This window comes from Camelina sativa, chromosome 12 (assembly GCF_000633955.1).
Source record: "Camelina sativa cultivar DH55 chromosome 12, Cs, whole genome shotgun sequence".
Lineage (NCBI taxonomy): Eukaryota > Viridiplantae > Streptophyta > Magnoliopsida > Brassicales > Brassicaceae > Camelina > Camelina sativa.
Window position 1 is genome coordinate 8,395,719 of NC_025696.1, and position 24,047 is coordinate 8,419,765.

Sequence of the window (24,047 nt, forward strand, 5' to 3'; positions counted from 1 at the left end):
ATTTCGTTTGGTTTATTGTGTCTTTAGGATTGTGTCTTTAGATTCATGTTTATTTCGTTTGGTTTATGTTTATTTCGTTTGGTTTATTGTGTCTTTAGGATTGTGATTATGATAACGAGAGTAAGTTTATTATGATTTCGTTTGGTTTATTGTGTCTTTAGGATTGTGTCTTTAGATTCATGTTTGTGTATTCATTGCTTGTGTATTATGATATATTGCTTGTGTATTGAGATTCATGTTTATGTTTACTGATTGAAGTATAGATTTTGTTCATGCATCAAACCGCAGAAACTTTTTTGTGAATGTGCGTATGCGTATTGTTTCTTTTGACTCATTAACTGATGCCTCTTGTATTGTTTCTTTTGGAGGTTTACTCGTGACAAAGGGTCAAAACTTGTTCGGAAGATTACTAAAATTCTTCTAAACAAATTCGAAGGTCCCTTCTACAGCTGGACATGTGTGCCGCGGGACAAACAAGAGAGATACTTCATTGAGTTCGCGGTAAGGATTTATGTCACATAGCTTTACATGTCTTCTTTTCACTCACAATAAGCCTTATGTCACATAACTTTACATGTCTTCTTTTCACTAACAATAGCTCCTTTTTTTCTAGAAAACCCACACCTGGGATCCTTTGATAACCGGAACTGTTCAAGCTTATTTTGAGAAAATCTGTCAAAAGCGGATCAAAGACATGGTTAGCAATGTGAGGACTAGTCGAGTTCAACCAAACTGGATTGGAGACACTCTCTGGAGCACGATGGAGGATTACTGGGACACTGAAGAAGCACAACAAAAGAGTAAAACCTACTCTGATGCCCGTATGTCTGACCGTAACGGCCTAGGTCCTCATGTCCACCTCTCAGGGCCAAAGTCTTATCGACAGCTTCAAGACGAAATGGTTAAGTAGCTGTTATTTTGCCACTTTCAATTCTTACTTAACTGTTATTTTTTTTAGTTAATCTCTTATAACATTGCAGGTTGAGGAATTGGGAAGAGAAGTCCGACTTGGTGAGGTTTTCATCAAGGCACATACAAAGCCTGATGGTACATATGTTGATCGGAAGGCAGAAAAGATTGCAGGGACATATGAGAAGACTGTTCAAGAGAGGTTGTCTCAGCTCGAGGCAGAGTCTTTTGCTGTGTCAGATGGAGAATCACGGCCACGGGACCTCACAACAGAAGAATATACAGAAATTTTCCTGGAGGTAACTTTTTTAAAAAACCAATACACATTTATAGTCTTGGAGTTTAATTTGTCATCTTCTAACCTCCACTTTTCTCTTATTTTCAAGTCCACTGAGAAGGATTCAAGAGGAACACCTTATGGAGTTGGAAGCCTCAAGGACTGCCTTGTCGATGGAACGCATAAGCAAGCATGTGGCTCAACTACCTTTGTGGCTCTCGAAGAACAGTTGAAGAAAGCTCAACGCATGATAGAAGAACAGGCTGCTCAACTGGAGCGGCTTGCTGCGCATGATGAAGAACAGGCTGCTCAACTGCAGCGGCGTGATGCAGAACTTGCTGCGCAATCCAAAGTTATTGCTGCCCAGAACGGCAAGATTGACCAATTCTCCATCGTGGAAGATTTTCTGAGGGAATGTGATCCGCGGTTTCAGAAGTTTGTTGCAAGCCATTCAGCTAAAGAGACAACTCCAACTCCATCAACATCTGCTTAAGGTACTCTTCACTTCTAGCTCATCTTATACAATCATCTGGGATCATTTCTTTTTCTTTGTACCTTCATTTTTTCAACTTGACAGAACCTTAAGGTATTGTGTTATAACAGGGATCAATTCCAGATTTGAGAAGGATACAAGCAGACGAAGCTAACTTGGGAAACGATTGGAAGAAGCTTTTCTTGTTGTTTTCTTGATCAATGTTTTTTCTTTTTGTTATCTTTTGAACTTGGGGTTGTAATGAATATGATGTTTCTTTCTTTTTGTTATCTTTTGAACTTGGGTTGTAATGAATATGATGATACTTAAGATGTGTTTTGTTTATGTAATATTAATTGTAGTTATTTTTATAATTGTTCAAATATAAGAATTAGATGTAAATCCAATTAAAGAGAATTTGTAAAACAAAATTCAAATATAAAATTTAAGATAAATCAAAATAAATATTTATAATATAAATATTTATAAATATTTATATATAATATTATTTAAACACATAATCGTAAATTAGTCGTAAAGTAGTCACTACATTTAGTGACTAATTGACGACTACATTTACGACTATACAAATAGTCTTAATGTAGTCGTAAACTAATCACTAACTTAGTGACTACATAACGACTAATTTACGACTCATTTACGACTACAAAATATTGTCGTAATGTAGTCGCCATTTGGCGACTAAAATTACGACTATAATTTTTAGCGACTCTCGGTTAGCGACTACTGGTTTTAGTCGCTGTTTAGTCGTAACACACCTTTTAGCGACTAAATAATGACTAATAGTGTAGTCGCTATTGGCTTGTTTTCTTGTAGTGCGAATTGTTGTTTTCTTTGTTTGCGAAGGATTCAGATATAAAATATCTTCAAAACACAACAGAATGTGTGGGTAAATATATGATAATTTCTATTTCCATATTGATTGCTGTTATTTATTTAGTTGGAATGAAATGTAAAATATTTAGGAAACAAAATCTGTAGTAATGTTAGTTTTGGAAAAATTTTAGGGGTTGGTTGTTAATAACTTTTTAAATAAACAAAACTAAAAGGGCATAACACAAAATGTACTTCAAAAATGTTAATATAGATTTCAACCCGTATTCTAGCACGGGTCATAATCTAGTACAAAGTATAAAGGTAATTAGTAGCGTTTGATGTGGTACTGTTTTTTTTTTGGCAGCGATATATATGATGTGGTAGTAGTACTGATATGCTGCTAATATGTGTGTTTTAAAATTCCAAAAAAATGGTTCTGGAAAAGAAAATCCTAACGAGATGATTTAGTACTTGTTTATTGCGGATCTATAATAATCATATACTCCATCCGTTTCAAAATAGAGGAATTTTAGATAAAACACGTATATTAAGATAATACACGCATAATAAAAGTTGCATAGAAACTTAAAAATCTATATATACATTTTTGGAGGCATTTAGCAAATAAATCCTAGAGTTGCTACTTATTTACAAGGAATGCCATTATCATTAAATTTTAAATTAAAATTTAAAACCAAAATTTTGGACTAAACAAAAATTACTAAAATATCTCAATAATCAATCAATGACTAATTACAATATCTAATTAAATTAATTACAATATCTTCAATTAATTATTTACTATCCTTATAACCAAACACAATTAAAAAGATTTTGTTTGATAAATAACATTTTTTTTAATTAAAATTACGATTTTCTTATCATCTTTGTTTGATTTATTTAGTTTACTTGCTTTAAATCATCATAAAATACATAAAATTAATGTAATTTTTTTTTGCATTTATCGTTATTTGGATTGTGAAAAACATGCAAGTCTTATTTAAGCAAGGATTGTGTTTGAGTATGTAGCGGGATGAGTTTGTGTACTAATAAAAATTGAAAATTATATCATTAATTGTTAGTAAATCATCAGTTCATTATTTTGTTTAAACCATCAAGTTAGAATATTAGGCATATCTAATTGAGTTGATTAAATTATGATTATGTAAAATAAACAAGCAGTACTATGTTGTATCACGGGTTATATTCTGAATTTAACAATTTAAATTGGTAAACCTAAATTTTTAAACCGGTAAACCTAAATAATATATAGATATAAGGGATATACATTTAAAATTTACAAAACATTAGTCATATATATATATATATATTTAATCTACTAAAAATTTATATTTATATTTTACTTTTAAAAATATAGTCCTGCGGTGTACCGCAAGTTAAAATCTAGTATTCTATATTGTGAAACAAAAAATATTTCTCTAAACATCCTATATTATGAAACGGAAGGAGTATAAGATGATGCATGCATAACATATGATTTGAAAAAAACACTGAATAAATACCAGCTGTTAAAAATGTATTGAAGCAATCGGAAATGTATATTTGTAAAATTTCTGGGAGATTAAATCTGCCTTTCACAATTTTTGTTGACGAAAAGAAAAATTGATTAACATTGACTTCAAATTGTATGATACATACATTCATCAGGCCCATCTAACTGGACAAAGTAGAACATTATTTACATTGAAATTGATAAATGATAATATATAGAGTATTTACATTAATTTACTTTTTTCTTCTCTCTAGTGTCTCCACTTCTTCATCTTGCCCAAAATAATAATACTCAAAAGCTTGCTATACCCCTTTTGTTAAAAATGCCCCTTTTGATATACCCCTTTTCAAAAATACCCTCTTTTCTGGCCATTTTTATTTATGCCCTCTTTTAATTTTTAATGACCATTTTACCCTTAGATGAAAATTATTTTATTCAATAAAAAGAAAAACAAAATTTTCCCGCCAAAAAATTTCTGACATATTTTCCCGCCAAAAATTTTTCAAAAAAATTTTCCCGCCAGAAATTTTTTTGTCAAAAAACCTTTGATAAAAAATTTCGAAAAAAAAAATTTTCCCGCCAAAATTTTTCCAGCCAAAAAAAATTTACAAGGTTTTTAAAAGGTTTTATAAGGTTTCTACCTTATAAAAGCCTTATAAACAACTTGTAAACGCTTTTACAAGATTTTTAAAAGGTTTTTAAAAGGTTTTAAAAGGTTTTTAAAAGGTTTTTAAAAGGTTTTCAAATGGTTTTTAAAAGGATTTTTAAAAGGTTTTTAAACACCTTCTAAACCCTTTTACAATGTTTTTAAAAACCTTGTAAAAGTTTTTATAAAATTTTTAAAAGGTTTTTAAACACCTTTTAAATGCTTTTAAAAAGTTTTTAAAAGCGTTTACAAGGTGTTTAAAAACCTTTTAAAGCATTTACAAGCTTTTTAAAAGCATTTATAAAGTTTTTAAAAGCGTTTACAATGTGATGAAAAACCTTGTAAACGCTTTTAAAAGTTTTTTAAAAGCATTTACAAGGTTTTTAAAAGGTATAAATTTCAATATTTTTGGCGGGAAATTTTTTTGATTTTGGCGGGAAAATTTTTTTTTTTGGCGGGAAAAAATAATTTTTTCGGGAAAAATTTTCGATTTTGGCGGGAAAAAAAATTTTGGCGGGAAATTTTTTTAGCGGGAAAATATTTTCGATTTTGATGACTGTACATTCTTGCTGTCACTCAAAAAGGGTAATTTGGTCATTTTGTATATAAAGAGGGGTAGTTTTAAAAATAGTCAACATAAAGGGATATTTTTAAAAAGAAATATGGAAAAAGGGGCATTTTTGAGAATGCCCCATTTCTTAATCAGAAGCTTAAAATTTACTTATCCTCTTTTTTTTTGGGGGGGGGCTTTGTCTTCCGGCAACGTACGTGGGACAATCTAATTAGCATTCACTGCATAAGATTTGTTTCTTCCTTAGACGACTAATTAAAATCAGAGAGAGAAATCAAGACTAATGAAACTTAGGGTTTTGTGTCTCCACTGCATAAGGAAAGGTAGACGAAAGAGAGACTAAAGTCATCGAGGGATCTAATTAATTTGAGACTCATTCATTCATTGTGTCTCTTTCCACTAATTTTTATTGTTCTCTCTATTTCATCTCTTTTTCCTTTCTTTTCTTTTCTTGTCAATTCCTTGTATATAATATATATACATATTTTCTTGGTCGGATTCTTTTGGTCTGGACAGATTCGTGTTCTTTGATTGGAGGTCTTTAAAGCAAATCTTGACAGATTTAGGAAAAGAGTTTTTGTGGGCCGGGGTTTCTTTATTTCCTCAGATTTCACAAACTTTTCTGAGGAAGTTTTATCACCTTGACTTTTGGGTTAGAGCTGATCTACTCTTTGGATCTCCATCTTCTATTCAAGAATCCATTTTCTGGGGTCTGGATCCAAAGTGAGTTCGTTTTCATCTATATCTAAAAGAAACTTATATCTTCCTCTAACAAAAATGGCTCAGCTTAATTTAGGGTTTCATAACTTAATGTTGGCAGGAAGATGGTGAGGGGAAAGATCGAAATCAAAAGAATCGAGAACGTGACCAGCAGACAAGTCACGTTCTCCAAGCGTAGGAAAGGTCTCTTGAAGAAAGCTCATGAGCTTTCAGTTTTGTGCGATGCTCAAGTCGCCGCCATTGTCTTTTCTCAGAACGGAAGATTATATGATTTCGCTAGCTCTGAGTAAGCATCTACATCATTTTTTAATCTTTTAATCCAATATACTCATTTATAATCTGCTCCCTATATATATACTAATGTTTGAATCTTGCATATATTGAATTTGCTCCAAATCGTACTAGATATATACCTACCTATATTTGCAGTACTAAATTTTTTTTCCCCCAAAATATGCTATTTGAGTGCTTTGATTTGTTTGACCATATAGGTATTTTGTAGTACCACGGATTTTGTATTTAAAGAATTAATACCTAATCAAATTAATTGACTAAAATGTGTCTGTTAAGTCACTTGAGTTCTTCTTCAAACACGAGCAAGTGATTTAGGGTTTTCCCAAAAAGCGTTCTTGAACTTTGAACCTAGTATGCCTTGGAACTCATGCTGAAACCACTTGACATGTTATTATAACTATGAAAAGATTTCAGTGACCATGCCATAAAAATTAATACCTTAAGAGTACAATAGGACAGTTTTAAGAAAAGGAAACTACATGATGTATGAGACAAGATCTTGTGGCTTTGTGCCAGGGTCACAAACTATAGCCCTAGTTAGTTTTCATGGATGTTTTAGAGGCAAATGAATTTCTTACACCATATCCAAAGTAATCCAAAGATCTTAAATCGTCATATGATGCTACAGTAATTAAGGGTGCAACTAATGATATCATACTCACCATTGCTCATTATGTGAAACCATATACTATTATACTCACTTGGTACGGTTAACTAGTTCGTAAACTAATGAACTTCTTCCCTTTTCTTTATGTCAAACGTTCGTTTCATTATCTACGTTTAAGTGACTTAATGTCGGTTCATTAATATTTTCGAGCGTACTAAGATAAATTACTACTAGTACTGTACTAATTAAAAGGCGTTTGTATCCTAGCATAGTATGTAATCAATGCTTTTGCTATTGAGTTAATTTCTGACGTACTAACCATGATTGATTACTGTAAACCAAGTCACACAAATTAAAAGATATATATACACGTTGAGATCTCATATGTTACGTTTAACATGTTAGGTCGAAAAACATGTAAAAAACCTTAAGATGTACATCATCCGATCCATCTCTTGGAAACTTTCCAATTTCTATTAAAATTATACTAGTCATGAGATCGGTCAAGCGTGACTAATTCATTTATGTCTACAATACACAAAAGTTGCATATATGTGAATATTATTGTTGATCATGATAATATTTTCAGAAATTAATACAAAATGCTGTAATATATATATATATATATATATATACTTATAAATGATGAAGATGTTCTTGAAAATGTACTCAGCATGAAGAAGATAATGGAACGATATGAGATATATAGGAGAGAGGCTTTTGGGGAAGAGAGACTCCAAAAAGAGCAATATGTGCAGGAGCTCAAGAAGGAAATGGCAGTAATGATGCACAAGATTGAACATCTTCAACTTCACTGCCGGTATTTTTCTGATCTTTGTAAATCTACTGCATATGTTTTCTTGATACACAATATATATATTATGCACTCGGAAAATATCTTAAGGAAGGTGATGGGGCAAGATTTGGACTTGTGTTCGGTGGAGGAACTCAAGGAGCTAACCATCCAAATTGAGAAAAGCCTTACTATTGTAAGATCAAGAAAGGTACAATTAAATGGTTGACTAATAAATATAGACATAGAGAGAACATGATTCTCATTACAATCTATATATATGTTTTCATAATGCGTTGAACAATAGTGGTCTTTTACTAGGGGTTTTCTGAAGGTTTATCTTATTGTGAAAGGTTTAAATCGAAATGATTAGCTATCGAACCAGCCAGCTTCAATGTTTATTTATGTGCCTTATGTAGTTGCTAAATTCAGATTCCATGATTTGGCAGGCTAAGTTAAATGAAGATAAGATAGAGAAACTAAAAGCTGAGGTAATACCAATTATGTACTTTAAATAGATTTGAAGGGTATGTAATATCTACTTCTCTTTGTAAAATTTGTTCATTTTTACTCCATTAGATTGCAGGAGGGAAATGTGTCTTGAACGAGAGAAATAGGCTGCACCAAATGGTATACACATTTATATATAACCTATGGCATGCATATATTGATTAATGCACAAACATAAGCTTTAAAATTGTTGAGTTGTGTAGTCTCTATTTCCATTAAAATAGTCTATTAAGAATATTCCATGTATGTTAGACCCATATGTATATTGTTCTAGAATTTTCTCTCCCTTACATAACATTCGTTCAGTAGTTGTTTATCTTAGTTAGAAGGAAACAAAGAGCTAAAGAAAGGCAAAGAGGTAGAAAGAGTGATAAAAGAACAAAGTTTATAGGAACTCTAAATTCAACTATAGTAAAATCCGGAAAAATGGATGTAACTCTCATGTTGATGATGAACCATTATAAATCGTATTAATATTTTTGTAGTTGGATATTTTGGATCTAAGTCCAATCAGAAACATGTACTACATTAAGATAATACATGAGTTGGGAAGGTTTTGCATTTCATGGACAAAAACATCAATTAACATTTCGTTTCTTATGTACTAGTACATGATTGGTTTTTTTTTTTTCATTAAGTATTAAGTTTTTCTTCTTATTCTTCCATGGAATTTAGGAAAAATAATTTGTTACATTTCAGTTTGAAGAAAAGCCCTTGTGGATGCAGCCGAGAAGCCTAGAGAGTGAGAAGAGTGAAGCTTCTTGTGGTTGTGGAAACATGAACATATCGGATGTCAAAACTGATTTGTTCATTGGATTGCCTGAAAGCTGAGTGCTATGATTTACCCAAGTATGTATATTACTACTACTTCAGAATGTTTTAATAGTATATTCTATCTATGCGTAAATTCAAAAATAAAGTAGTGTATAAAGAGTTCTCTACTATATCTCTTTTCTTTTCTTTCTTCTTCTGAAGAGCTGTTTTTTTTAACTTGGGGGCATGTTTGAGTTTTTTCTTCTTCATAATATTAATAATGTTAATAGTCAAACTTTATAACATCAAAGTAATTTTTTAAACTCCACACGCGGAAATTTGCGTACGAATGTACGATTGGGCCATTAACTCCAGACATTTAATAGTTTTGACCACTAAATAGTTCAAAGATGCCCAGTGAATAGTATTTATTAGCCAATCCTTCATAAATGATAGTAACTTGTTTCTTCAATTAGAGTATCTATATATATACATTTGGACCATTTAGCAAATAAATCCTAGAGTTGTCACATATTTACAAGATTGCCATTGTATTTAATATTTAATATAAAATGTTTAACAATCAAGATTTATCTTTAACAGAAATCCATAGATTAACTCTATATTTACATAATTAATTGAATGTAAAATCTCCTAGATGAGATCTCGGCTCTTCTTTCTCTTTTACAATTCAATTTTTAGAAACAAACTAATTGATTAGATTTAATATCTTTCCAAAACAGATTTTACGAGATAGAATGGGTAATTGGAAGACACAACATAGTTAATCATGTACTACAACATAGTTAATATTTTCTTTGTACTCCAAAACAGATTTTACGAGATAGAGTGGGTAATTTAAAATCTACATTTTGCTTTGTACTCCACACGAATATATTAATATAGTTAATCAAACAAAAGATAGAGTGGGTAATTGGAAGTTATGTGCTTTAAAAGGATTATCTAAAATTGAGTAATATGAAATCCATGGGTATAATTTTATTTTCAAGAGAAACTTAACACTTATATCATTTTTAGATTAATATTATTTTATCAAAATTCCTACATAATATTTTATGTCTTTACCTTTTTTATATTTTAACACCATATCAAAAAAAAAATATATGATTATTTCTATATATGTTTAAACTTACTAAAAATTAAAATACTATGAATCTTTAGATTTATAAAGGTTAAAAATCTCATAAAATGGGCTTTATTTTAAAACGGGTTATAGTAACATTAGTATAAATTTAATATATTTTTAATCAAATGCTAGAACATGGGTTGAATTTTAATTTATTATTTTGTTAACACCATCAATATTAGGATATTAGTCATCTAATTAAATTAATTAAATTATGATTATGTAAGCAAACAAATTGTCTCGGGGTATACCGGTAAACCTCAAACATAGTAATTATAAATTAACTAATATATAAATCTATATATACATTTTCGAAGACATTTAGCAAATAAATCTTGAAGTTGGAACTTATTTACAATCATGCCATTAACATTAAATATTTATATTTTATAATTTACAATTTATTAAATTATGATAAGGTTTCTGATTTTTGTAAACAACTACTCCCTCTGTCTCACAAAGATTGATGTTTTGGGATATTTTTTTGTCTCACAAAGATTGATGTTTTGTAAACTTCAAGAAGTAATCATTGAAAATATTTAAATTTTTGAATTGTTATTGGTTTATATTTTCTCTCTCTACCAAAAATTAATTATAAATTAATTTACAAACATAAACTAAATTTTTTTTAATATGTGTGAAAGTGTCAAAACATCAATCTTTATGAGACAGAGGGAGTATTTGCATTAAATACTAATTTGATAATTAATTAAATAAATATAACTTTCCTTAAACTTGAAAAAAAAATTCTTCCTAATCAAAGTAATAATATTTTTGCGGGTTAAAGTCATTAAATCTGTTGCGGGTCAGACCACACATGGCGGTTAACACATATCATTGTTTTACCGTTAAAACAAAACTAGAAGAATTGAATTAGTAAAATGTTCACATATCCTAATCCTGTAAACTCAAGCGGGACATATGGCTGCAGACTATATACTCCCATGGGTTTTGTAGGATAATTTTTTTGCGGGTTAAAGTCATTAAATTTGTTCCAAAACCGATATGACATTATGAGTTTGAAATAACACTAAAAATATTAATTTATTTTATATATTATAGATTTTTAAGTCACAAAATAATTAACCATCCTGCGAAACCCGCGAAAGTATATACATGTCCACAACCGTTTCAATACATACATTTTATTAATTTTTAATGGTATAAATCTTTTAACATATAAATATTTAAAACATAACTAATATTAATCATAATTTTTTCAAAAATAAATGTACATATAGTTACTAAAATATTTAAATGTTTTAGAAATAGAATAAAAACAAAAATAGTCCCGCGGTGTACTGCGGGTTTAAACCTAGTTTCATGATAAATACAGTGACCATAAACTTTTACTCTTAAATTGCTTTATAATCATGGTCGTTAATCTATTGTAGTTAGTATGTATTTATGAGAGAGAGAGAGAGAGAAAAACACTTAATAGTAACACAGGTTTTAGAAATTCGAATTATGGATTGATTACAATTTACAACGATTAGTACAATTAGCGAGACGTAAAACGCACATTGTTAGGGTTAAAACGCAGACGCTGTTTTAGAATAGCCGCCAAGTCCTGACGGCGTTCCACACATCTAATAACGTTTGCGTTTAAACCGAGAAACGACATCGTTTCATGCACGAGGGCGTCTACGATATGCCTCTCAATCTCTGCGACGACCCTTTCCTCTTCCTCTTTAAGTTTCTTCATCTCCGCAACGGTTCCTCCTGGGTTGGTTAAGGTGGCAGAATCGTAAAAATTGGATCTTGGCGGTTCTTGAGAGAGCTTCTTCTCGTATTTGTACATCTGAACAGAGCATATATTCGCATCTGCATTCCGCTCTGGTTCTTCAGCTCTACGCATCTGAAAATACTAAAATAGTCAATCACTGAGTAACAATGCCTACCAAGTGTTGTGTTATTTCCTCAACGAGACTAAAACGTAGAAAATTTTACCTGTTTCCGAGGACGTTCTGTGGCAGAGAAAGCTGATGATGCTACGTGTGTTGATACAGTCTTGAAGGCCTTTCGAGTTTTGGGTGTTGGATGAGGAGATAGTTTTGATTCTTTTACTCCTTTCAAGTTCTTCTTGAGGGTCACCTTTGTTGCTCGTTTCTGAGAGATGTGGTCTTGTCTTATCACTAATGTGGGCTTAGTGCTTGTTGTGTTCTCTTTCTGTGACAACCTGCTATGCTCAATCTTGTTTTGTGTTGCTCCTGCCCTTGTGTTCTCAAGTAAGTTTGTTATATCCATACCAAAATTTCTGATCGTGGGTGTACTCTGTTTTATCTGCTTCCTACTACGTCTGGGACTTGGACTTCCTGCATCTTGTTTCAACGCTTTCAACCTCTTACGTGCAAACTCTTCATCATGCTTATTATCCTCTCTGTTTAGCTGAAGAGAGAGGCGACGATTGTCAGAATCAGAGGAGATCCTAGGGCTAACAGGTAATGATCTTGTCCCTGAGCCATTCCTGGAGAGTCTATGTCCTCTTACTCCAACCCTTGGTGAACTATTATGGTTGAAGTTATCCGGAAGAAGATCAAGACCCATGAGTCTAGCCACCACGTTTGGACCTGGTGTCTTGGTTTGAGGTGAGATGCAGTTACTAGAGGATTTGTCAATGAGAAGTGCTCTAAGTGTTGACTTCTTCCCGCTCACCTGCATTTGAATTCTCACTTGGTTCCATCAATCAAGTCATTTCAAATGTAATGAACCCATCAAATGTTAACTTACATGAATGTTCAAGACTTCTTTTTCAAGCTTGTAGTTTGTTGATAATGGAGACTCCTCTGTTAAGTCCAAGCTGTTTCGTGGCGCCACCAATCCTGCAAGTTTCAGTAACATAACATTCTTCTCTGTTTACTCACTGTCTTGCAAATACTCCTAATTAAGTCCTTTATTCAGAGAGCGAGGAAGCACGTACCTTTAGGATTTCTGGAAGGAGAATCAATACTAGGTTGGTGGTGATGATGACGTGAAGGAAAGTAAAAATGGTGGGAATGAAAAAAGTGGTAAAGAGCAGTGATGCAGCCACTAGTTTCATTGGATTTTTCCTTGCTTTTAGAGGAACCAATGGATCTTCCTCCCTTGTGCCATTCTTTTCCCATTTCTGTTTTAAGACAAATTAGGCTTCTCTTTTTATCTTTCTTTTGTTATCACTTCTAACGTATAATGGCAAGTGGAAGAGGAAATATATGCATGGACTGACAAAACAAGAAGAAAGAGGTTGTAGAGAACAAGATCTTTTTGAGTTTGAAGACACTAGTAAAAATCCAAAATTGTAAGGGGTTACCAAATCAGACACATTATGTATTTGGTTCCTGAGCTATCAGAAACAATCCTGCAACATTATTTCCATATTGCATTGGTATTCGAGCAGAGGGTGGTGACAGAAATAATTTAAAAACGTGACAGTAATAATTTAAAAGTATAATAAACTGTATACTAGTAAATTAATGCAAAGTGAGATGATGAGATTTAGACACGCAAACTCTTTTTGAGAACAGACAGCTTGAGTATTACAGTATGATTCCAACCATGCACACTTCTACTTTGGGGGTTTTCAAGTTTTTGAACTTTACAAATTAGTCTAAGAGAAATTAAGGTTGTCTAGATTATTTTCTTGGGGATTACAAATTAACTAGAAGAATATTCTTATAATTCGCGAATACATAACCTTTATTTCTTAGGTAGTTTACAGCCTGCTTCGCCACATGTTTAATGTCATTGCATTTATTTACTAGGACTTGTCTTGTCACACTATTATTTGCTCAATTTCAAATTTCAACCAATTTTTTAGTTCATTGGGTTAGCATTTTCTATTTACGTATCTTACATGCAGTACATGCATTTTTAGACATTTTTTTTTTTTGTAAAATGATGGAGGCATCTCATATTCGATCTCAGACTAATTCACATCTGTCGCCAATATTATGAATTTTATAGTGGCGAAAGAGAGAATGCGTCTAGCAGAAATATAGAATAATTGTCTGGAGGTTTAATGGATTGTGGGTTGCGGGTTGCTGTGATTTGGTGGGCTTAGAAAACTCAGAAGCCCATAAGTAACTGAATAAGGACCCCATAGCTCAAAGCCTTAAACTCATTATGGCCGTTTTGGTCTATTTCTGAAACAGAGGAAGAAGAGACGTATAAGCTAAACTCTGTTTAAGGGAAAACAACATCCTTTCTTATGTTGATTACTAGACAAGCCGATAAACTGAACGGTTCCCTCTACAACTTGTGAACTCGATTGGTTGAGTGTTATGTTTCTTAAAATCAGAGATTTGTCCACATTTACTTTTACTTGATTTACACCGTTTAGTCGGTTTAGTGTAAACTAACTATATACTGTATGAAGTTTATAAATCATTGGAAATTTTTTGAGGGAAAAGGACATTGTTTCTTCCTTCAAGTTTCAATATTATCGCTTGTGGCCTGACGCAAACAGTTTAAAGAAATAATTGTTGTTTTGAGTGGTTTTAACAGAGGAGGGTCCTAACTTACTAAGCATCATAACGTCTCGTCCCGTCGTCGGTACTATAAGAATCTTCTATCTTCTCATTCGTCGGAGTATTTCTCCATGCGCTTTGAATGACAAGGGCCAATTCTATTCATATCTTTACAAAATCATTTAAATTTGTCTCAAGGAACTAACATTTTTCTTTTCTTTCTTTTCCAATCAGAAAATTACCGAACGATATAATTAGTCTCTCCAAGGAGGAGGACCAAAAGTCAATGAAACCAAAGCGAGGTGGTACAGTAGTAGTTAGGCCAAGATATATGGGAAGGATAAATGCACTCGTCTGCCCTTAGAGTTTGATACCTACTGCGACCTAAATCGTTTCGTGTGGACTACTTTGTGGACTTCACTTCTTTTCTAGATCTACTGGACTAAGTATTATTGCTACTTTGTGCTAATGAGCTATCTGAACCCAAAGATCCAACCAATTTAGTACTGCACATGAAACTAGTCCATGTAGAGACTAAAATGGTAGATAGAGAAGCTGAACTATGCCAACTGCCAAGAAACGAATGGTTGTTGCTATCATGCATAGGGGTCACACACACTTTTTTCTCTTATACGTAAATCCTTTGCTATTGTACAACACAGTATACCTTATCGTTTTCTACTGCTTGTTGTTGGAGGCCACCACAAAACTTTAACTTGTCTCTATTAGCTTGTCCTTTTTACTATATTGGTTGGTGTATTTTTAATTTCCTCGTACGAGACCAAGTGAATATTAAGTGCATATATCATGTACGGACGAGCTTTGTTTGGATCTTTTGACTGACCAGTTTCCATGATAGAAACCATCTCCCAATAGAATTCTAGAGACCACTCCATATGGTACAAGTAAGACATCCATTATAACCCTACACACATTTCGTTTCCAATGTCTTTTTCTTCCGCGAATCTAGAAAGTGAAAAAGAAGAGACAACCTAGAAATCCCATTTCAAGCTCCTATTAACTTTTTTAAGCACTTATTTAATTACCGTTCAAGACTTAGTGCTGTGCCCACTTTACTCACCCACAAACCTTTCAACCTTACACAATAGGAAACTGTATGAAGAACTCAGCCTATAATTAGAAAAAATTGACAAATTTTGTGGATTACTACAAACGTCCTAACATATTTTAATGAGACAAACAACATTTGACATATTCCATTAGAAAAAATTGACAAATTTTGTGGTGTGGATTACTACAAACGTCCTAACATATTTTAATGAGACAAACAACATTTGACATATTCCAACAATACAAAAATCTCTAAAAGTTAACATCGTTTAAATCGTAATTAATAAAAAAACCCAAAAAATATATAGAAACAATTACATATACTCGTCGTATAATTATGTATTTTCCTTAAACAAACTTAAAAATAAAACCAAGTCCTAATTACCATAGAGAATAGTTCAATCAAGTTCATCACAAAAACCATGTCACTAAGTGACTGTTTTGTCATCCCGCACAAACTATTCTTTTTTACATTGGAGTTAACGAATTTGGACTTGAGAGTTTCCGAACAACAAAGCGGCAAGGTTTCATCTGATATTTAAGAATATCTTGTAGATGCTTGCGCACTTTCGTATCAAAGAACAAAATAGAAATTTTGGAGGCAATGTCATTCTAAAACAAAATTTCCGTAAATTATCGTTTTTCTCTCTAAAAATACAAAAAAGTATGATTATTTTTGTTTCTGATTCTTATTTAAAGTTGAAATATGTTATGTTTTAATTAGGTGAAAGAACTATTTTTGCAATTTTCCCACAAATCATCATCATAATTTTGTTTTCTTCTCTTTACAACTTTAGCACTACAAGAAAACAGGCAAATAGCGACTGCACTATTAGTCACTATTTAGTCGCTAAACGGTGTGTTACGACTAAATAACGACTAAAACTAGTAGTCGTAAATCGAGAGTCGCTAAAATAAATAGTCGTAAAATTAGTCGCCAAATAGCGACTACATTACGACTATTTTGCGTAGTCGTAAATTTAGTCATAATATAGTCACTAAATTTAGCGACCACGTTACGACTATTTTACGACAACGCAAAATAGTCATAATGTAGTCACCAAATTTAGTGACTAATTAACGACTAATTACTGACTATAGTTGTATTCAAGTATTTATACATTATTGTATTTATACAGTATTTATACAGTATTTATACAAATTACATATATTTTATTAATTGTTTTAAATATATTTAAATTATGAATAATGTTTTAAAACATTATTTTTTGAGTACTATATTTATTATTATAAACCATGATTACAAAAAAATTGTATTACAAAATAAAATTAAAAATCATAACTAAAAATAAGAATAGATGAAAAACTACATAATAAATGGTTTGTAGCACATTCTCAATTGCTTTGTATTCCATCATTGAAGCCTAGGTAGTTCCCATTAATGTTCCAAGAGCAACTCATTTCTTCAGAACAAACAAACAAAAAATGTATCATGGGGACTCATTTCCCATTATCAATATAACACAATTTCAAAATCGAGACTAGAAATGAGAAACAATCGGGACAAGCAATTCACTATAACTAACATGTCTTCTAGCTTAAAAACGTGAGTGTGAGTAAGAAGATCGACAATGGTGACTCAAGTTAAAGAGTGCATATAAAACAGGTGTCTAGAGATCGGTATTACCAAATAACTCTTGACAAATTCAACAAAAAGCCTCACAAAAATTACAACAGAGGCTTCTAAACAAATGACTCTTTGACAGATTTAATAAAAGTCTCACAGCAATAAGTAGCAAAGTATATATATTGTACCTTAATAGCGAAAGATACAATAGGATAAGAAAATGTCTTAACCAATGAAAGTTTACCTTACGCTCTGAAATAAAGTTGTACATCATGAGCTCTGTCTAAGAGTGTGCTTGGCTGTGGCTTTCTCTGTAAGCCAAACATCATCTTCGACCTAAGAACAATAGGACACTGAATCAGATGGTTTACGCATGCAACAATGTGACTTCAAAGAATTGAAGAGTAATACAAGAGTAATAAAATAAACATAAGGGTTTTACCTATCTTCTTCCAGCCAACCGCTTTCAAGCTTCTCCAAATCCAGTCTATTGATCACAAACAACAAAATAATATAGTAAACAAAAATCACATGTTCAAACCATAAGCTTCAAAGACACAAACACAAACACCAACACACACACATACCAGATTTTATCATATAAAATCACCAAAACTGAGGTGACTCTGTGAAAGAAGTGATATGCTTTTAGAGAGCTTAGTTTGAGTACCTTCGGTGACTTTGGTGACACTGAGGAGAGCCGAGTTGAGCCTTAAGTTCTTTAAGCCACAAGACTCAACCAAAACAGCTGACACTTGATCTGAGAGAAACCCACCAAAGAAAGCAAAAAAAAAACAAAAAAATTTTGCACATAAGTACTCAAGAATTCTGAAAAGATGAAATAACAAAGCAGTTCCAGGATTTTTGAAAGAAAAGAAACCCACCTCCATGGAGACCAAAACAGATGGAGCTAGACATTTGAAAGAAATGACAAGAGATATACCCGCGTGGCAACAAAGCTATTGATGCGCTACTCCTTCCCTCACTTCTCCTTCATCATTCTTCTACTTCTTATCCTCCCTCATCTGCAATCACACAGGGGATGAGAAACGCGAAAAGGCAACTAAGTGGATCACATCAGCATTGGCTACCGATATCAAGCAGATAAATCAAACTCGTTTTCAGCAGAATCAAAGTGAAAATCTATGCTCCTACAGCGGAACAAGAAAAAAAAAAAAAAAGAAGGGATAACAAATGAAAGCAACTACTAAGCCTTCAAGAACGTCGGAGAGGATAGGTGTGAGAGCAAAAGAGAACTTGACCCATTGTTGCTTGATAGAAAAATTGATTCTTTAGTCGACCCAAGTTTTCGGCTGTGCGCCGGAGAAGCACACGACTTGAATCGAAGCAGATCTTTCCCGGTTTTGAGATCCCAACTTCTAATTTCGTCGATAAATCCACGGCTTAGCTTTTTCGTCTTCTATGCCGTCTTCCTCCGCTTCACCTCTCAGCTTCTGCTTCTTATATGTCGTCTTCAAACCAATTCGAAGATTAAGGTCATTACAAACGTAGACCAGAAACCCTAATCCCAAAATCAGATTTAAAGGGGGAAATAGAGATAGAACAAACTAACCTTCTCCCACGGAAACCAGTTTCCCTTCTAGATCTGGAGATACGGTCGGAGGTTTGGCCGGACAGAGTCATCGCGATTCGAAGAAATGAGAGTGAGAGTTTCTCCGAAAGAGTTTCGAGAGTGATGATGATTTTTTTTTTCTAAGTGTAGTGTGAGGAATAGAGGCACAGGTTGGTGAAGGTTTCTTTGTTTGTTGATTTTTATTTCTTTTTTTTGTTGGCCAATTTTCAATTCATATCAAAATCCAAAGTGGTACAAAAGCCTCTCAAAGCCCAGACTAAATGATATAGTTTTATGTTTTTTTTTTATCAACAATTAGTTTCAGATTTTACAATGACTAATTTAATAAATTTTATAAGTAAATAGTTTTTGGAAGTATTAAATTATATATATACACTAAATAGTTTTAGATTAGATTTAATTTTATACACATAATGGTTATATTTTGGTTAAATGGTTTATAATTTAATTTCTATATACTATACATTATAAAAGTTTAAAATTTAAGATATAGGGTTTAAAGTACAGGGTTTGGTGTATAGGTTTATGATTTGGGGTTAAGTTTTGAATTTATGAATTATGAATTAATTTCTAAGATTTAGAGTTTATGATTTAGGTCTTGGGGTTTGGTTAATGGTTTGGGATTAAATTTTGAAAATTATGATTTTCTTAAATAGCGACTGATATGCGACTTCTTAGCGACCGTTTACTATAAGTCGCATATTAGTCGCTAAATTGGTGACTATTTAGCAACTACATATTTTGGTGTGCAATATAGTCATAAAATAGTCGCTAAATTACGACTAAACTAGCGACTAACATATGCAGTCGTTAAAAAATGACTAATATATGACCAAATATTTGTAGTCGTAAAATAGTCGCTAAATAGTCACTACTTAGTCGCCAAAAATGACGACTACATATATAGTCGCCAATTGTAGTCGTAAAATCCATGTTTTCTTGTAGTGTAGTATCTCGTTCTCGTATGTTCTTAGCTTGTCACATATATCAAAACAGATAATTTTATACACACACATTATATCCTACATAACTCTATTAAGCCATAATGCATTATGACAATGTTATGTAATATGTACTGTGAAATCCTTGATTGTATCCGAGAAACAAACAACGAAAGATTGATTTCTATCTTGTCATTTATTTTCAAGTAACAGTTTAAAAAGTTGCATGATTGAGTTGAGGAACTGCACATGTGTTGCTCCCTATGTTTTCAAATCCATAAAACTTTTAGCATCTAGAGTGTCATTATTTTCAATTTACAATACTGTTTATACGAGAAATTATTTTCGACCTATAGTAGTCCATTTGCTAAAAGATCGTTATGTTTTTCAACGGAAAGAATTTATATCCAATGGTGTTCGTCACTGGAAATGTTTAACTGGCAAGAAAACAAGTTTTTTTGCACAGGGCTTTCATTTTACATAGGTAAGTAGGAGATTGTTTGGTATAAATGAGTCTGCCTGAGATTTTCTAGCATATATTACATGATCTTCGTAACTAAAGACTCTTTTCATGCTCTATAGTTTCCTTTTAGATTCTTTTTATTTCTTTTTATGGCATAAACCTACCTCATAACATTATTATATCTTAAACAGTGATAACATGCTTTCAGCGTCATTACATTAATTGGGGATGGAGTAATGTCATTTTCTTAGAAAATTAAGAGAAAGAAAACAGATCTATTTGAGATCATCTATGCCCCCCAGTTTCTAGTGTAATTAGGTAATAGATCAATCTCTCTTCCCCCCTCCATCTAATAATGCCAGAGACAGGACATAAAAAGCATGAACTGGTTATAGTGCATCAATAAAAGGATTTTGATTGGAGCTACTATTTGCGACAAAACCTCATGTCTAATAGTTGTCCTTCATAGGTCCAGCATTGTTGGGTCCTTCAATATCTCACTCTCTTATAGTAATTAAGAAAGAGATAGAACTTGAGCACATTTAAGCGAGAAGAACACACTTGGTCGGCCCCCACCTTCTTAATTTATGGCATCCCTACTTAGTTGTTATAGTATTTCCTTGTCCCCTAATTAGCTCAAATGTGCTAGAGGCTCTATGCAAATGGAAAAAAATTGTTTTAAATAGGGAATTTAAAAGTTATGAACCTTATTTCCGATTTTCCATTAATACTAAAACTTTTCTTTTTCAAAAATTAAGTCTCTTATAGACCCTAGCATTAGCACCATGAGCAGACCATACTCTTGTTTCTTCTCTAACTGATCATTTTATTCTCTTGCGAACTTAAGGGATCCGTCGCATAGCCATAGCCGATCCAAACTCAAAGTTGAATTAGGTTTCTTCTAATTGTAAAGCATGATCTTGCTTAATTTTAGGAAGCTAAGGTGTTGACTGGTTCTTCCGCTACCTCCCGCAAACGCAGTGTTTGCGGGTGATAGCGGTTGCTAGCGATTGGAACTAATCACACAAACCGCTCCTAATCGCTTCCAACCACTTCAAACCACTAAATTCTAAAAGCTGCTTCTCACAAGCGTTTGCGGTTGCGAGCGATTGCGGTTGGAATTTTTGTTTTTTTTTTTTGTTAAAAAACTTAAAAGAAATCAATGATAATGATTTTTTTTTGTTATATCTTCTATCTAACAATTTTACTCATTAAGGATGAGAAAAAATGAAGTACGGATACGATTGCAGAGATTATAAAATAAATATCTAGAAGAAAATAATATTCCAGTTAACCATAACCCGAAAAACTTGATGTAAATCTAATGGCACATTGGACATAAGTTCAAAAAGATCTAAATAAATATAATATTTCATCAGAAATTTTAAAAAATAAGATTATTTGTGAAAAATATTAAAAAAAATCACCAGTGACTCTTCTCAACTCTCACTTGACCATTCCTACCGATGCAGCTACTGACCTACGATCTAAGAGAAAAAAAGAAAATATCTACGATCTAAAGCATATGTTTTGTTATTTATCAGATTACTTGATTAAATTTTTGGTAAAAAGCCAAAAGCATAAAGGATTAAGTATTCCAATAATAAATTTATTTGTTTTTTGAATAATTATTTTAGTATTTTTAAATAAAATTATAAACCAAGTTTAATAAAAATTTTGGTGTTTTTAAACATTTATATATTATATATCACATTTATTATGTTCCAACCGATATTGCATCCGCTGGTCAACCTCCCGTAAATGCACCAATTTTAAACCGTTAAACCAGTCGTTCAAAACGCTTAATAACGCTTGAAACCACAATCTCCCGCAACCACAACTGCAACCGCAGCGTTTGAACCAGTCAGACCCTAAAAAGGGAAATGAACCTTACCTCAACCTAGTTTTGCTTGTCTCTCTTTGGCTGTATCTGCACTGTCTTCAATCACTAGCTTCCAAAAACTTGTCCATGTGATGATAAGAGTGTTTAAAGTGCTGAAGTTACTTGGTAAATAAATGTCTAACTAACTACGCTATCATCGTTTGATTCCACCAAATTTTAACATATGTAAAAATTGTAGTGACACAACCAGACCAAAGCCTAATAAAACTGAACTTAATTATAACTGAATCTAATTGAATATGAATTCAACCGGAATGATTTTTATTAGAATAAGGATAATTGGTTGGAGTGTAGATTCCATTTGATTTTACAGTTTTACTGCCTTACTTTTTTGTCATGTTTTGTTTTTAACTAAAACAATCACGTTGGGTCTAAGAGGCTAGCTGTAGTTTTTATTTTTATTTTTTCTCATATAAAAATTGTTAAAGATACAACAAATAAAATATATAGACCAAAATCTACAGTAAATAATTTACAAGTCTCCAACCAATCAGTTAATAAGTTACAGTTCCCTTTAATAAACCAAACCAACCGAACTGAATCGAACCACAATCACAACCTGAAAGTAAACGGAAATATACACACCTAACTTAAGATATGAGTTGTCCAACCAATCCAAATAGTTCAAAAGATTCAGTCTTTGTTTTTTTTACTAAAGAGATTCTATAACACCTTTCTTTTTAATGTATAAGTCGAGTTAGCTAGCCAAATTATTTAAAGAATTACTTCGTTTATGTGGAATTTATATTCAAATGCAAAACATGATATAATATATATATATATATATAAGTGTGTGTGTGTGTGTGTGTGTGTGTGTTCGTGTGTGTGTGTGTGTGTGTGTGTAATTGAATAAAAAGGATTCGCAACAATTGGAACCAAGTTTTAGCAAATATATAAAACAAAGAATTCCATTACTTAACAAAATTAAGAATAGATAAAATTAAAATGTAAATCATACATTATATCTGTCTTACTACATGATTTAATTTTTTTTTATTAGGTTCAAATTAAGGGAAATTAAATAGTATAGAGAGAAATATAATAAAACAAAGAAAATAATTGGAAGAAAAAGACAAGAAAGCAAACTCGAGAGAGCAGAGGCAAAAAAACAGAACAACAACAATGTGGAACCAACACTTCCCCATATACATCCAAAGAGCCTTGGGAAGCTCTTTTGTCCTGCTAACTATAAAAACAGACCCCCACCAAAAGGATCCACAGTTTTTTGTTTTAGAAAAAAAAAATACTATAAGTAATATCTTATTTGTTGTTTTATGCTACTACAATTCCCGATGAACAGATTTAGACAATCTTGGATTTGTCTGTACCCCCGATTTTTTATCGTCTTATTTGGCTTAGCGGTAATAAGACTCAGTAGTCTGAATTTTTTTTTACCACCTAGCCACACTACGACCACTTAAGAAAGATCACTCAAATTTTTTAATACACAAATACTACGTACTCTAAATGAACTTTTCATGAAAAGTAATAGTATATATTGCTGTCGAAAAAAACAAAAAACAAAAGTACTACTATATACCCTTACTATTATGGTATTTTAACAGCCATAAAAGGGTATCTCGTGTATGGAGAAAACAGAAGGGAGTACATTCAAATAGTAGTATCAAACACCTTAAGACCTCGACCTATGAGTAGCAGTAGTAAGCTATTCAGTATTCACTATTAACGGTAATTGTCCATGTCCCCCACACAACAAACATATAAGGAAAAGAGATTAGAAAAAAAGTTTTTTTAAAAATATTTTTTTTCACCATTCTTCTTTTATTTAAACTAGGATGTCGGCCCGTGCGTTACCGCACGGAAAAGTGAAAATTTGAAATGATTAACATTATTAATTTCACATTTCAAATGAATGTTTTTGGTAATTTTTTTAATGTATAATATAAAAATCATAAATAATGATTAAGATGAATTAACCAAATTAGTTAAATAAAATATTTGTTATATATAAATGAAAAATCGATTCAGTGAC

At 32.1% G+C, this 24,047-nt stretch overlaps 3 protein-coding genes and 1 long non-coding RNA gene across 7 annotated transcripts; 2 read left to right on the forward strand and 2 right to left on the reverse strand.

The window, feature by feature from the left end:
* Positions 619–1,786, forward strand: LOC104733307. The gene is made up of 4 exons (XM_019233896.1): positions 619–901; positions 981–1,208; positions 1,296–1,680; positions 1,764–1,786. Exons 1-3 carry the CDS (start codon positions 695–697, stop codon positions 1,677–1,679), a joined length of 819 nt encoding a protein of 272 aa, XP_019089441.1. The 5' UTR covers positions 619–694; the 3' UTR covers position 1,680; positions 1,764–1,786.
* On the forward strand, positions 5,872–8,980 carry LOC104733308 (MADS-box protein AGL71-like). Its single transcript, XM_010452894.1, has 7 exons — positions 5,872–5,948; positions 6,046–6,231; positions 7,520–7,666; positions 7,751–7,850; positions 8,089–8,130; positions 8,219–8,269; positions 8,849–8,980. Exons 2-7 carry the CDS (start codon positions 6,050–6,052, stop codon positions 8,978–8,980), a joined length of 654 nt encoding a protein of 217 aa, XP_010451196.1. The 5' UTR covers positions 5,872–5,948; positions 6,046–6,049.
* Positions 11,551–13,272, reverse strand: LOC104733309. The gene is made up of 4 exons (XM_010452895.2): positions 12,970–13,272; positions 12,780–12,871; positions 12,000–12,704; positions 11,551–11,907 (listed from the first exon to the last, which is right to left on the reverse strand). The coding sequence occupies exons 1-4, from the start codon at positions 13,151–13,153 to the stop codon at positions 11,551–11,553; spliced, it is 1,338 nt and encodes a 445-aa protein (XP_010451197.1). The 5' UTR covers positions 13,154–13,272.
* Positions 16,827–19,055, reverse strand: LOC104730896. 4 transcript variants are annotated; one of them, XR_758532.2, is made up of 7 exons: positions 18,727–19,047; positions 18,416–18,625; positions 18,038–18,178; positions 17,824–17,913; positions 17,596–17,640; positions 17,398–17,489; positions 16,827–16,989 (listed from the first exon to the last, which is right to left on the reverse strand). It is a non-coding gene; the product is annotated as an uncharacterized LOC104730896 (long non-coding RNA). The 4 variants fall into 4 exon arrangements; XR_758533.2 differs by having other exon boundaries at positions 17,741–17,913; positions 18,038–18,625; positions 18,727–19,055; XR_758531.2 differs by having other exon boundaries at positions 18,038–18,625; positions 18,727–19,049.